Source organism: Gavia stellata, chromosome 6, assembly GCF_030936135.1.
Source record: "Gavia stellata isolate bGavSte3 chromosome 6, bGavSte3.hap2, whole genome shotgun sequence".
Taxonomy (NCBI): domain Eukaryota; kingdom Metazoa; phylum Chordata; class Aves; order Gaviiformes; family Gaviidae; genus Gavia; species Gavia stellata.
In genome coordinates, this window is record NC_082599.1 from 34021133 (window position 1) to 34033907 (window position 12775).

Below are 12775 nucleotides of genomic sequence, written 5' to 3' on the forward strand. Positions count from 1 at the left end.
GATCATCATTTTCAGGTTCTGAAATATACTACAAAGGTAATTTGTGGTTCTTGACATCAGTAAGAATACAATTCAACAAAATAAGGTTCAAAGCATTTTACAGGCTTAAATTACAGGTGGTTTCCTGTTGAACGGTAAATGATGCCTTAAAGTTTACTAGATTTCTATCCAATTTTTATTGTGTACTTTTGAGCTTCTGCCATCATTCCATTCAGCTGCCTTTGAATTGTATTTTAAGCTTTCTTGTTGTGGACTAGTAGGTGGACTAAATATATAACTTATTTGAACTTAGCTGATTAAATTTATCTTTTTTGTGTAAGAAACTTATTGAACATCTGGAGAAATTTTTCATCAGCTTTTATCAAACCACCTTTTTCTCTGTAAGTCAATTAGTAACATGAAAGTTTGTTATCTATATGGTGATATAAAATTACCATATAAGGAGAAAGAGAAGAATGTGCTATTGCTAACATCAGATACAGAGTTGAATTGTGCCCCTCTTTCCCTGTAGAGTAATGCCTTATTCTGTGGGGGGAAAAAGAAGAAAAGGGACCATCTAAATAGATTTATCAGGAGCTAATGCTTCTACAACAAATGTGTTGCTGTTCCCTGCTCTAAAATGAAGATATGCAAGTAATTAAATGCTTTTATCTGGAGAACATTTTTCTGCACTTACTACGTAGCTTTCCAAAAGTTGTTTGCTGGGGGTCCTCTAGTAATTCAGAGATATTAATCATGCGTCTTTAGTTGTCCTCTTTTGTTTGAGGGTTACTGAATAACTATATGTAAGAGGCAATGGCAAAGAAGAAAAGATGAACAGCGGGCATTCAGCCCTTATACCTAAGAGAAAAGAAAAAAAAAAATCAATCCACCTTACTGGGTGAACTTCCCAGGGAGTACTGATTCTTTGGAATCTACTAAGAATTCCCAACAAAATTAGAAACAAACCTAGAGTTTAAGTACATAGTTTGTACAGTGGGTTGGGTTATTAAATCTTGTCTTAATTAGGAAAAATGAAGACCAGAAAACTTCAAAGTTCAGAGCTGATCCTTGCATGTTAACCCCTCTCAGCTTGTGTGTTTTGATTACTCAACTAGGACTCCAGTTGGCTTTTCTTTGAGTATGCATTCCATATGTTTAATCAAGATGGCATATGTATATCTCGTAGCCTCAGGTTTTGAAAATATTTCACCTGCCCTCAGTTGTCTGAAGAGAAAAGAATTTTTACTGGTAAAGTACTGAGCCTTTGTGCTGTTTGTGGGTATTCACTACAAACCGATGAGTTCATGCATTCCTCACAAAGCAAAGAACCCCACTGACATGTTTTTGTTAGATCATATGCTTATTGACATAAATTCTACTGTAGCATGTGGGGTATGTGCTGTGGCATATGGGTACATTTGTCCTGAATGTGAAAATTAAACTTGAGTCGCATAAACATATTCCTAGTCACGTAAGACTAGGAACACATTGCACCTCACAAGAGCTAGGCTGGATAAGGAAGTAAATAGACTGCAGTTGATTTGGGATAATGGTTGTTTCAGTGACATTTTTTTTCTGAGTTAAACTGCAATGAAAATATATGTTAAGGAGAATAATTCCCTCTCATACTTGAAATACACTTTCATTCTCACAACGTTATTTGTGATAAAGAGACAAAACAATTCCTTCTTTTAAAACCTAGTGCACCTAGCTTTTATTCTCTACAGTATAGGCCATACACATATGCAGACAGTAGAAATTTAAGTTTATCCTAGGGCCTTTTGCTGCCTTGAACCTCCATAACCTACTTTCTTTACCCCTGTAGCTTCTCAGTCTCCTTTATCCCTACTCCCAGAGCAGCTAGCCTTCGTCAGAAGCACAGTATCTCATCAGAGCAGCAGACACATAAGGAATAGGATCATGCTGCAGCCACAGAAGCAGTAGGTTATCTGAGGATGCGGGTGGTTTATCAGACTTTACAGTTTGCAGCATCTAGGTTCTTCTACAGCACCGCTCTCAGAAGAACCATTCTGATGAATAGTATTGAAAAATGTCAGTGCTCTGATCATGTATCTGTCCTCTGCAAGTATATAGAAAGACAGGGGACTTTCTTACATACTTAAAAGAAGAAACCTGAATTTTAAAAACTGGAATTTAAGGGTAGCCCATAGACAAGGGAGTGAGAAAAGATCAAATCATGGAGTGGCTTTTAAGTACTGAATTTAAAACTATATTCTTTAACCCTTTAACTTAAAGGTTCAGATTGAACATCTGTGCCTGCATAAGGTTTTTGAACTCTGTTAGCGTGATGGAATATATATTGTTCAATCTTAAAACTTGCCTCTATTTGCAGTTGAAGTTATTTTTTTCATTATATAATTTGCATGGCTTTACAATCAAACTTAAACTCTGCAAAGCAGAGTTATTTGAACCTTAGAACAGTAGCTGTTCTAGACCATGTAGCAAAGCAACCCAATATCTTCTAATTTCTTAGAACAAGTTTGGACATGTATCAAGTGAATACATAGACTTGTTATTTTCCATTGGTCTGTCGCTTACTCTTCTGTTCATAGGCTGTATAATGAAATCTGCACAGAGGTATAATTCCCTCCTTTTCAGTCATGAAAAATGTAGGGTTTTTTTTTAATAAGGAATACTCAAACATTCTCTTAAAAGTTTTGGTGAGAAAGACCAGAACCATTTTAAGCTGACAAGACTAGTTGCCAGTTGATCAAGAGCTTAGAACAAGTTAATATCTTCTTTTTCTTTTCCATTTCTTTTTCCTTTTTTCCTTACGTTTAGGACTTCAAGTACTTAAAGATGTAATACATTTCAACTGAACCCAGTATTTGAATGTTTGCCCTGAACTAAGATGATATGGCATGTGTCAGCACACCCTAAAAACTGTTTTTGGCAGACGTATAGGTGAATCGTGCTGTAACAACAAAAAGAGGAAGAGAGCCTATTTCTCCCCACCCCATTGATCTTGTATTTATCTTGTATTAAAAAGCCATTTCTTTTCTTTGAGAAAAGAATATACTTCAGCAGCAAGCCAGTGCTGCTGTGAGGGTGATAACAAGCAAAATCTAACATAGGTCAGAGGTAAAGAATTCCCCTGGATCGTTTCCATTCTGAAAAGAAACAAATCATTGCCAAGAGGTGTGCCTCTGTCCTTAATAACAAAGAGAAGATCCCCTATGGATTATTTCTGGTCAGCTGTCAGATGCCAGGTTTTTGATGTGGGAAACAGTATACGTCTCCACTGAAGTCCGACATTTATACCTGCGGGATCTAGTACGTTGACCTTCTGAAAACATTCTGCAAATGTTGACATCCCATCCAAAAGTAGGTAGAAACCCTCGTCCCAGCTTTCTGGGGAAAAAATAATAATGAACGTGAAGCAGGGAAGATCAGCTTTGCCGTTGTCAGCTTTAATATACTTCTGTCCGAATGACAGCTTATTTCTTCATAAGGCCCTTTGATCACCATTGCAGATCTTCATTCTGCTTGATAAAGGGAGTCCAAAGTCTGAAACCCCCAGTTAAAATTATTGCAATCAGGTACCAAAGGACCACTACTACAATAAAAACCTTAAAATCCTGATGTTATTTGTGTATCTCTGTATCTAGAAAGCTTTGACTCTGCCACTTGCAGAAAAATTTTAATGTAACTAATGTAAGTGCAAAGCCTTTAGCGGAAGTCTGTGTTCAAGAAAATCTCAGAAATCATAATGTGAAGAGTACGTGAACAAAGCCCTCTGACTTCAGAGGTTATTTTTGTCACATACGATGAATGAAGGCCTGTCTCCACTGAAGCTAAACTAGCACTGTCTTCACTGGGACCAAGATCTTATTTGATACACGTGTTCCTAAAATAATGTATTCATAGCATTTTGACAATTTGTTTTCAATAGTAAAATCCTCCTCTGTATTGGAGTAGTAAAGGTTAAAATAATGGGGCAGTTGGTAGTATGCACTGAAGTATGGGAGCAGTATGGATAATGTTAAAGCTTAGATAAGGAGTAGCTGAATTTCAGTTTTCATTCCAGGATGTTAATTTGTTTAAAGCATCTTTGTATAGGGAACCAGTGACTGGGCAAGACTGTGAGGTAAAAAATACATGACAAAAAATATACAGGAAGTGAAAATTCATTAGTGCTTTGGATGGTGATCATAATTGACCAATATCTGTTAATAAAAAAAGAAAAATAATATGGAAGTTTCTGTTGATTGATGGAAAAAAATAGGAACATTATTTTTTATGAATAAGAATATTGAAAAGCTACAGTTAACCCCAGATTAATCATTCACTTCTCTGAATGGTATTTAATGAAGAACGAAAGACTGGATCCATTTCAGCTGGAGCAAGTGAATCTAGTTTCATTAAACATATTACAACAGAGGTTTTGGCTTTCCAGCTTACACATCTGACTAGCATCTTCTGAAGGTGAGAGGTAGCACATTTTTTCTTTCAAATATTGCTTTATAGCAGGGGACTATTTGGACAAAACTATAGCAACAGTCAACTGTGTGTGGAACTGAAAAATGCCCAGAGCATTTTCTCCGTTATTGAGAACTAATGTTTAAGCCATAATGCAGAAGAATGATTTTGAAAGATAAATACCTCCCTTAGAAACATTATACTACATGAGTAACAGATACAGCAGTAAACAGGTGCCAAGTTGTTTCAGTACTGCCAACAACATACATAGCTGGACAAAGTAATCTGATAGCCATAGGAAAGAAGGAGAAAAAGTGTGTTCCATAAGTATATACATGGGTGCTCAGAAACGACTGCCATGTATTCAAAATGAACAGTTATTTCAGGAAAAAAATGTGTGGTGTGGCTGTTGCAGGATTTTGTGCTTTGTTTCTTTGTAAAGACATTTTATTTAAAATATTGTATTTTACAAGAGCTTATCATTATAAAGGACAAACAAAAGCAGGGGCTGCCACTGAAGGACCTGTAAAATGGTCTGTTGCAATGTCCAGATTATTTCTACTTAGTCTTCCATATTTCTGTACAAGCAAGCAGGTTAGATTGTGTTTGATGTCTTTTTTGGTTGGACTCTTGCAGTTATACAATGGAGTTGATGTCTGTAAATGCTTCCTCTCCTGCTGCCACTATTTACTTTGGCTCATGCATATCCCTTACAGTTTAATTTCCTGAAAATAAAAGGAAAAAAAATATAGGTTACATTAGCATGAAACCATTTTTTTGAGTGACTCCTTCAGTTGGAATAGCGATAACGGTAACGTGTACTGATTAAAGAAGACCAACCTGTACAACTCTAATTTATTAGTGAAATAAACCATGGTTTTATTATTATTTTTAAATGTAGTCTTATTAAAACTCAGATTAAGCAGTAACATTTTCAAAATCAAAAATATGCATTAAAATGAGGAGGAAGTCCTGCACGTACCTACAGATAAATTCAGAAAAAAAATGGGAATTTAAAGTGAAAGATTTAAACGTTAAGTATAAGCAGAAGTATCCAGCTGCACAATGAAAGGACTTGAGCAGTGTTTCGTTCAGGACTCATTTTCTGCTGTGTAATCCAGCTCTAGATCGAGAGAGAAGGTGGAAATAACTCTAAACTGATATTTTTGTATGTCTCCAGGTACATAATTTTCCACAGCAGTACCAGGAGATATAATGTAAAATAAGATGTTTCTGACTTAGGAGAACTGAACAGTGTCCTGGTAATGCTACTAATGCAATTACTGGAATAAGATGGGGCCAAGCTGCCTTTAAAAACCACTTTAACAAATATGAAAGTGTGGTGGTGATACAGAGAAAGCAGTCTGCTGTGGTTTAGCGGACTGAGCAGCAGGAGTGGTTTTCAGGTTTTGGGTTGCTCCCCACCCCTCCATGCCATCCACTCATTTTTATCATGTTCCATCATATGAGAGGACATGACTATAGTGCCTTATAGCCCCTTGCCTGAGGCTTAGTTAAAGTTACAGTGTAAAGGATGTTTTTAATAAGATTTTGCAGTAAAGATGATAAAATGAATGCACTTTGTAAAATCTACTGTGTAAATATGTATATGTAAAGACTTTAATTGCACAGAGTTTTAGAAAATTTGATCTGTTTAGCTCCTCCTGTCTCCGAAGTCTGGGACAAATCACCTGCTGACTTCCGTGGCGTGGGAGCGGGCCCCAAAACAGGAACGCTGCAAGTTGAAATGCACACAAATACCACTCTAATGTGTGCAGCCCCCTTACGTGTGCTTGTATCACTCCACTGATTACATGAAAAAAGTGTTTGAAGGTGTTCCATGTATAGATTATATACTGCAGTCTGTCATGTGTTGCCTCAGAAAGCTCAGCAGCAGATCTGTGCCATATAGCAGCATGAAGAAGAAAGAGCCTGACATAAAAGAGAAAAATCATAAAAGAAAGGAGAGCAGTAATGAGCTAAATACGTGTCTCAACTTTGCTGTGGACATGCCCTCATTTTCTGTTGGCTTCCCCTCCAGAATAACCCACCTGATGTCAAGTAACTGGCACATGGAATGGTTTACAGATGGCTCGGCATCAGTGACTCGCGTAGCTGTATATGATTAGCTGTCACACAGATGTTTCAGCTTGTACTGGTTGCTAGCAGCCAGCCAAGCAGCCAGCCCTGCCTTTGTTTTCTTGCTTGGAATGGAGAGGGGTCCCCCACAGATGTTTAACAAAGCGACAGAGAGGAGTGTACCTGAGCTGAATACACGTAGTTAGCCTCAGTGCTTTCTTGGTGAGCATCATCCCCTGAGAAACAATGGGAAAAGATGTATGGGTTTGATCTGAGGAATTTTCCAGATGCTGCTTAATAAAAGGAGACATTCTGCATTAGTTGCACCAGTAAGGATTCCCCAGCTTAGAGCATGCCACCTGCAGCATGCAGAATACACGTGTTGTGATTTGCCAGTTACTACAGTAATAAAAAGGGATTTTTTTTTTTATTTGTTTCTTTTTAGTTAGCCCTTAAACTCCCATTACTCCCCAAAAATGAAGGTTTGCTGTGACTGAAGCCTGTAGACTTCCACTGTGGAATTTGTTTCTCCACTGATGTGAAGCGTATGCATCAAAGCATCAACTGGAATTGCACAAACAGATCTTTCAACTCTTCTTGTTGACTTTATGGGAGTTCCTGAATCCAGCTGTAGCTTCTTGATCATAGCTTACATGACAACCCTGCCTTTCACTAGGGTGGCATTTTTCAATATGCATTAGCAAGTAGAATGAAATTAGATGGTTCATGGTTTGTGACAAAAATAGCTGTGCTGAAGCCATCCAGTAACTCAGCATATAGCAATAGCTAAAATCAGTTTGAAAGACTTTGTAGTTGGGCGGGAGGCAGATGGGAAGAGGAAAGTATGTAAGAGTAATGGTAAAAGGTGTTTTTGTTCCCTTCTCAGTATATTTGACCTTGGTGATACAAATCAGTATTTGCTTGAAATCAAGTGGGACAATTGAATAAATGATAATTACTCACTTGACCCTGCAGATGCTTACTTACCTATCTATCTGATTTGTTCCTCTTTCACAAAGTGGGTGGTTTTTTCAGTTTTGGCTTTTTGGATTACATTTGGACTATTTTGGAATACATTTGCTGCATCTTAAATAGTAAAATGTAAACTGCACTTGATTACAGCACTGAGGTATCTGGCACCTCAGCAAAGCTTTACAATAGCAGTTAATGGTGTAAAAACAGTATTGTCTGGGTAGCAGTTACATCATCACTGCTGAAACAGGGATATCTGTACCACGTATGACAAAAGCTAAAGTCTTTCCAGTCATGGACAGACATGCTTGTAGTCTCTCTGTGCCACCGGAGAGGTGACTAACAGCAGCCCTTTCTCACTGCTCCTTTGTCGACTTTAGTGCCCTTGTACTTTAATTGATAGAGAAGCTTGTATGAATATTCCCCAATTTCCCTGTAGCAAAGTATTAACCAGATTAATAATTTTCTTACTTCTTAGAGTTCTTTTATTATTTTGTGTTGTGGAAAACGAACTGTAATACAGTTAAATAAATTTCGGTCTTTATGTTTGAAGAATATGAAGGGAGATTAATTTCTCTTGATTACCAGCTGTAACAGCGTAACAGATGTGTAATGTTTTCATTATTCTGCCTTATTTTTAGTTTAGTATTAGTGTATAGCACTCTCTACATACATGGTATTTTCTACTGCAGAATAACAACTGACCTTTTGCTTAGGAACTTTGGTTCTTTTCTCCCTGTACATTAATATTTTAACAGTGCATAGCTGCCTGGGTTGGCTGCGGAAGCTTTGATTTTGTCAGTGCAAATCGAGTGCTTCTCGGTGTTTGGCATCAGGAAAAGGAGTCAATAACTGTTCCCCCCTTCTCTTTCCAGATGCTCTCTAAGTCCATTGAGCAGCTCAAGCAGCCTGGCAGTCACCTGGAGGAAGCTGAAGAAGAGCTTCACGGAGACCACTCAATGCAGGAAGAGCGAGCTCCCGCCAGCGGTGCCAGCGTTAGGGCCGAGAGCAGCAGTGCTGGTGTGGATGACAGAATAGGACAGCAGGTGGGGGCTGTGAAAGTCAAAGAGGAGCCACCGGACAGTGATGAGGATGTTCAAACCCAGCAAATGGAATCTGGGGAGCAAGCTGCTTTTATGCAACAGGTAATAGGCAAAGATTTAGCTCCAGGATTTGTAATTAAGGTTATTATCTGAACATCACGTGCATTTTCTAGGCTTTGATAAGTAATTGTGTTTTGATTCACTGATCTAGCAAATCCTGATTCATCGGTCAAAGAATTTAACAAAGGCAGAAGTGTTGTATGCACACTTGAAAATGCTCATCCTTATGGCTACTAATTGAGAAAATACCTATTGCAGTCAATTATTCTACATAAATCTTTGCATAATAGCTGACAGACTTTGTATTAGCCCAGGATTACATTACATCGCTTAGTTCTAATGAAAGAGAACTCGTATCACCTAGCTTGTTGAGATCAGCAATAGCTGGAATTAGTTTCCAGACCTGATTGATGAAACACTCTTCTCTGATTTTGAATCCTCTGACTTTTGCTTTCAGCTGTCTGTATATACTGTATCATACTGTAGTCTTGAACACTGTTAACGTTAGGGTATTTTTTCCCCAGTAGACAGGTACTGACTGCTATATCAGTGGTCCCAGGCTGGTGTATAAAGTATAATTTAGAGAAGAATACAAGGTGGATGTAAAGAGGCAAGGCAAGGCGCTGTTTAAAAATGGCATTGTTTCTTTTTTGCACTGCTTAGTTAATTTTTCATTCTGTCTTATTTGATAATGCTGTCTGCAGAGACATCCTTAAATGAAGAAGATGATGCAAATACTGTTGAGAAGCAAAATGCAGCATTAGGTTCCAATCAGTTATTAGGATATTGCAGGAAAAGCACAGAACTGTTATCATTATCATCTGATATCCAATCATTTGTTTATTTTTTTAAAATAAAGACTAATTGTACAATACCGCATAACCTTTGCCGCTAGGTCTCATGGACAAATACTAAAATAATGACTGTGCATAAAATACCAACTTGGCAAAAGGAAACTTCAGATTGTTGGCAAGCATTTCACCAGAGCTGAAAGGCGCAGTGCATGGGTGCAGCCAGCGAGCTGGCGTCCCTTTCCGTCGCTGTAAAATCAGGCAGAGCAAGGCTGGATGGAGTGGAAGGCCCTGTTTATTTAAGTCGCTGCTTTGTCAGGTCCCCGCTGTTCTCCTGCAGAAAAGTGATTTTGGGAGGGGGGGCAGGAAATGCCTTATGGAAACAGGAAGCCCAAGTGATTCATGTGCTGAGGAATGCGGGGTGGGGGGGAATGGGGCAGCGCTCCCTCTGTTTATAAAGGCACTCTATGAATTGATTTATTGTCAAAGAAAATAACAAAGCGAGTAGGGAAATCGTTAAGGAAGCTTTCCAGTGAAACATTTCCTTCATATTCCCTTTTGATATGTTTACCTTGTTTTATAGGTTTACTTTTGTTAAGCTAGTTAAAGATTCATTGTATTAAGATCTCCTTTAATATGGATAATCCCAAACTGACCTGGAATCCTTGTCAGGTTTTTTTTCTATTCAAAATATTTATATTTCTAAAGCTGAGGTATTTTAAGGTGCAGTATCCTGTTTCAAAAGAGATAGCTGTTTTGCCAAATGTAGAAATTGTTCTAAAATATGCTATTAGCATGTGTTGTTTACATTATGCTCTAATACTATTAAATCTCTTATAAAACGTTGCAACTTCTAAAGATACATTATCCTTTTTCCTAGAAGGGCTCCAAACAAATGACTAAATGGTTGCCATTAATAAGAAAGGCCCCCTTAGATAGGAAAGATTTATTAATTGAGAAAAACACAGGTGATTTCAATGTGTGCTTCATATTTGAACAGAAATCTTTCTCTGTCTTGGATGAAAAAAATCACACTCACATTCAAAAAGTGAAGCATATAAAAATGAAATTACATGTTTTGCCCATTCTGTATAATTTTAATTTTCTTTGAAATCTAACTTCAACCTCATCAAAAAGGGATAGTGCATCTTTTAAAAATACATTTTATTTGGGGAGGAACTTGCAAATGAGAAGACTTTTGTACAATATCACTTCGAAGACATGTAGTCACAAAAGACAAAAAATATTTTTATATGGTCATTCAGGTGAGAAAGCCCAATACATTAGTGGACTTGAATTTCAGAATCTTTCCAATTTGGATAAAATTAAAATAGAGAAACTACCTGGAACCAGTGAAAAGGAAAACTGGGTTTAAACAACCACATTTCTAATTGATTATTGTCTCTTACATTTTAAATCTACTGTATTTATTATAATTTACACCCTTAGAGGTGATCTCTTGTTTTGTGTTGTAAATATATTCTGTTTGTATGTTCCCTTTTTTTGCCTTCTGATATAAGTCTCTTCCTTTCTCAAATAAAGGTTTTTTTTTAAAAGATCCCCTTTCAGATATCTGACTTTGTGTAAATTTGATAACTTAGTTGTGCTTTTGCTTTGTATAACCAAATACGTTTGCTACACATTGTTGAAACAATCCAAGCTTTCAGGAGCAAGGTTTTTATTGCACTATTCTTACAATAATTACACAAAGTCTTTTTTTGGTCTCTTGTTTTATCCTACGTCAGCCATTATAAGTTTTAGTAAATGTGGAATAATATTGATGCATGCTCATTTTCCCATCATGGCATCTGTCTTCAACATGTGATCATATATTGTACCATACAGGAAGGGTAAAGGTGAATCCCAGTTTCTTGGCTCATAATTATCCAAAATTCAGATGAACTGAAATAATTCCCATGACATTTCATAAACCTGCCCAGAACCCGAAAGATGCTGATCTGAAACTGGGCTTATACTGACCTCTTTGATATTCCTCAAGGCTTTTGCAAAACTGGAGTCCACCTGTAGATATGTTGGGGAGGAGGGAATCCACAAACTTTGCAGACATTAAAGTAATTGCGTGAGACAATGAAGTCCTACTTTAGAGAAACACCCAAGCACTTCAGTGAAGGTGTTAAATGCCTTGTGACATTTCCTGAACTTTGCTTCAGATCTACAGAGAGAAAAAGGTTGTACTGCGTAATGATCCCTGTTGCTACAATACATGAATTATTACTATGAAAGAGTTCAGAAGATTGTTGCATTCTAGGTCTTCTAACTGTTCATTTGAATTGCAAAGGCCCTTAACAGCTTTAATTCTGATATAATTTTAACTAAAATAAAATTCTTTCAACAACATAAGTAAGAATAAATATTTCTGTAAATCAAATTCAATTATTTTCACTGATATAACAGCAAAGTAATGTTTCATCAGCAATACACCCCAAAAATCAGATTAAAAGTCAAGTTTTAGCTTAGGAAAGCTTAAAACTAGCATTAACAGTATACTGCTTGCCCTATTGTTTATTATGTACTTAGAATCTTGCGTCTATAAGTAAATCATGCTTTCAACAGGGATTTTATTGAGATGCCTTTTGTTTAAATACTCATGTGGGAATTAGAAGAGCAGCCATAACTGTTTTCAGTTTACAACATCCCTGTTTTGGAGGCTACACCTAGATTTTTTTCTAAATTATTTCTTTACCATGCATCAAAGCACCCATAATGAAGAAAATAACCGTAATTTGATACGATTCACAACCCTTATCTTTTTCTAGGAATGATGTGCATCTCTGTTCTTTTTGTAACTATAGATGTTTATTCTGTCCTGTTGTCCAAAAAATAAAGCCAGTATAGCTGCCAATTTAGAAGTAATTACTACTAAATGAGAGAAAATGCTTCATAATATTTACATACTCAAGACAGCACACATTACTGGAATGTAGATACTGTAACGTTAGCCTTTTTTTCATCCTCTGGCATTAACAAAATAGGATTAAAAGCTGAATGCCTCAGCAAAGCAGGAGCGCTCCAGACACTGCCACCACTCATCCTTTCTATTCAGCAATTCATTCGTGCACTATCTTCATTCCATCTTCCTTATCGTCAGGATCACTAAGACTTGCTCCATGTTACTTAAGCCAACTATACCCTGTTTTTATCTTCACTGGCATTCTGAGGTAAAAATCTATAAACATTAGTCCCAAGCACCAATCTAAAAACGTTTACTTATTTCTCCCCCTTATGAACACTTCACAATTTGCAGCTAAAATTAACTAAGCCAAGTTAATTTCCTTATTGTATTCTGTCCCACTAGCAGCATGTCCTACTTATCCACTTAAGAAATGTTTGTTTGCTTTTCATTTATTTGTTTAGTTTCTGATTTCCTTATGCAGTTCCCATCATCTG

At 37.0% G+C, this 12775-nt stretch overlaps 1 protein-coding gene across 2 annotated transcripts in view; it reads left to right on the forward strand.

Annotated features, from left to right (window-relative positions):
- Positions 1–12775, forward strand: part of HDAC9 (histone deacetylase 9) — a 445270-nt gene that overhangs the window by 250264 nt on the left and 182231 nt on the right. The window contains exon 13 of one of the 2 annotated variants that reach the window (XM_059818316.1): positions 8349–8618. In XM_059818316.1, coding sequence (XP_059674299.1) covers positions 8349–8618 — 270 coding nt within the window. Of the gene's footprint in view, positions 1–8348; positions 9780–12775 lie in introns of those variants that run through there. The other variant, XM_059818317.1, reaches the window with a different exon arrangement.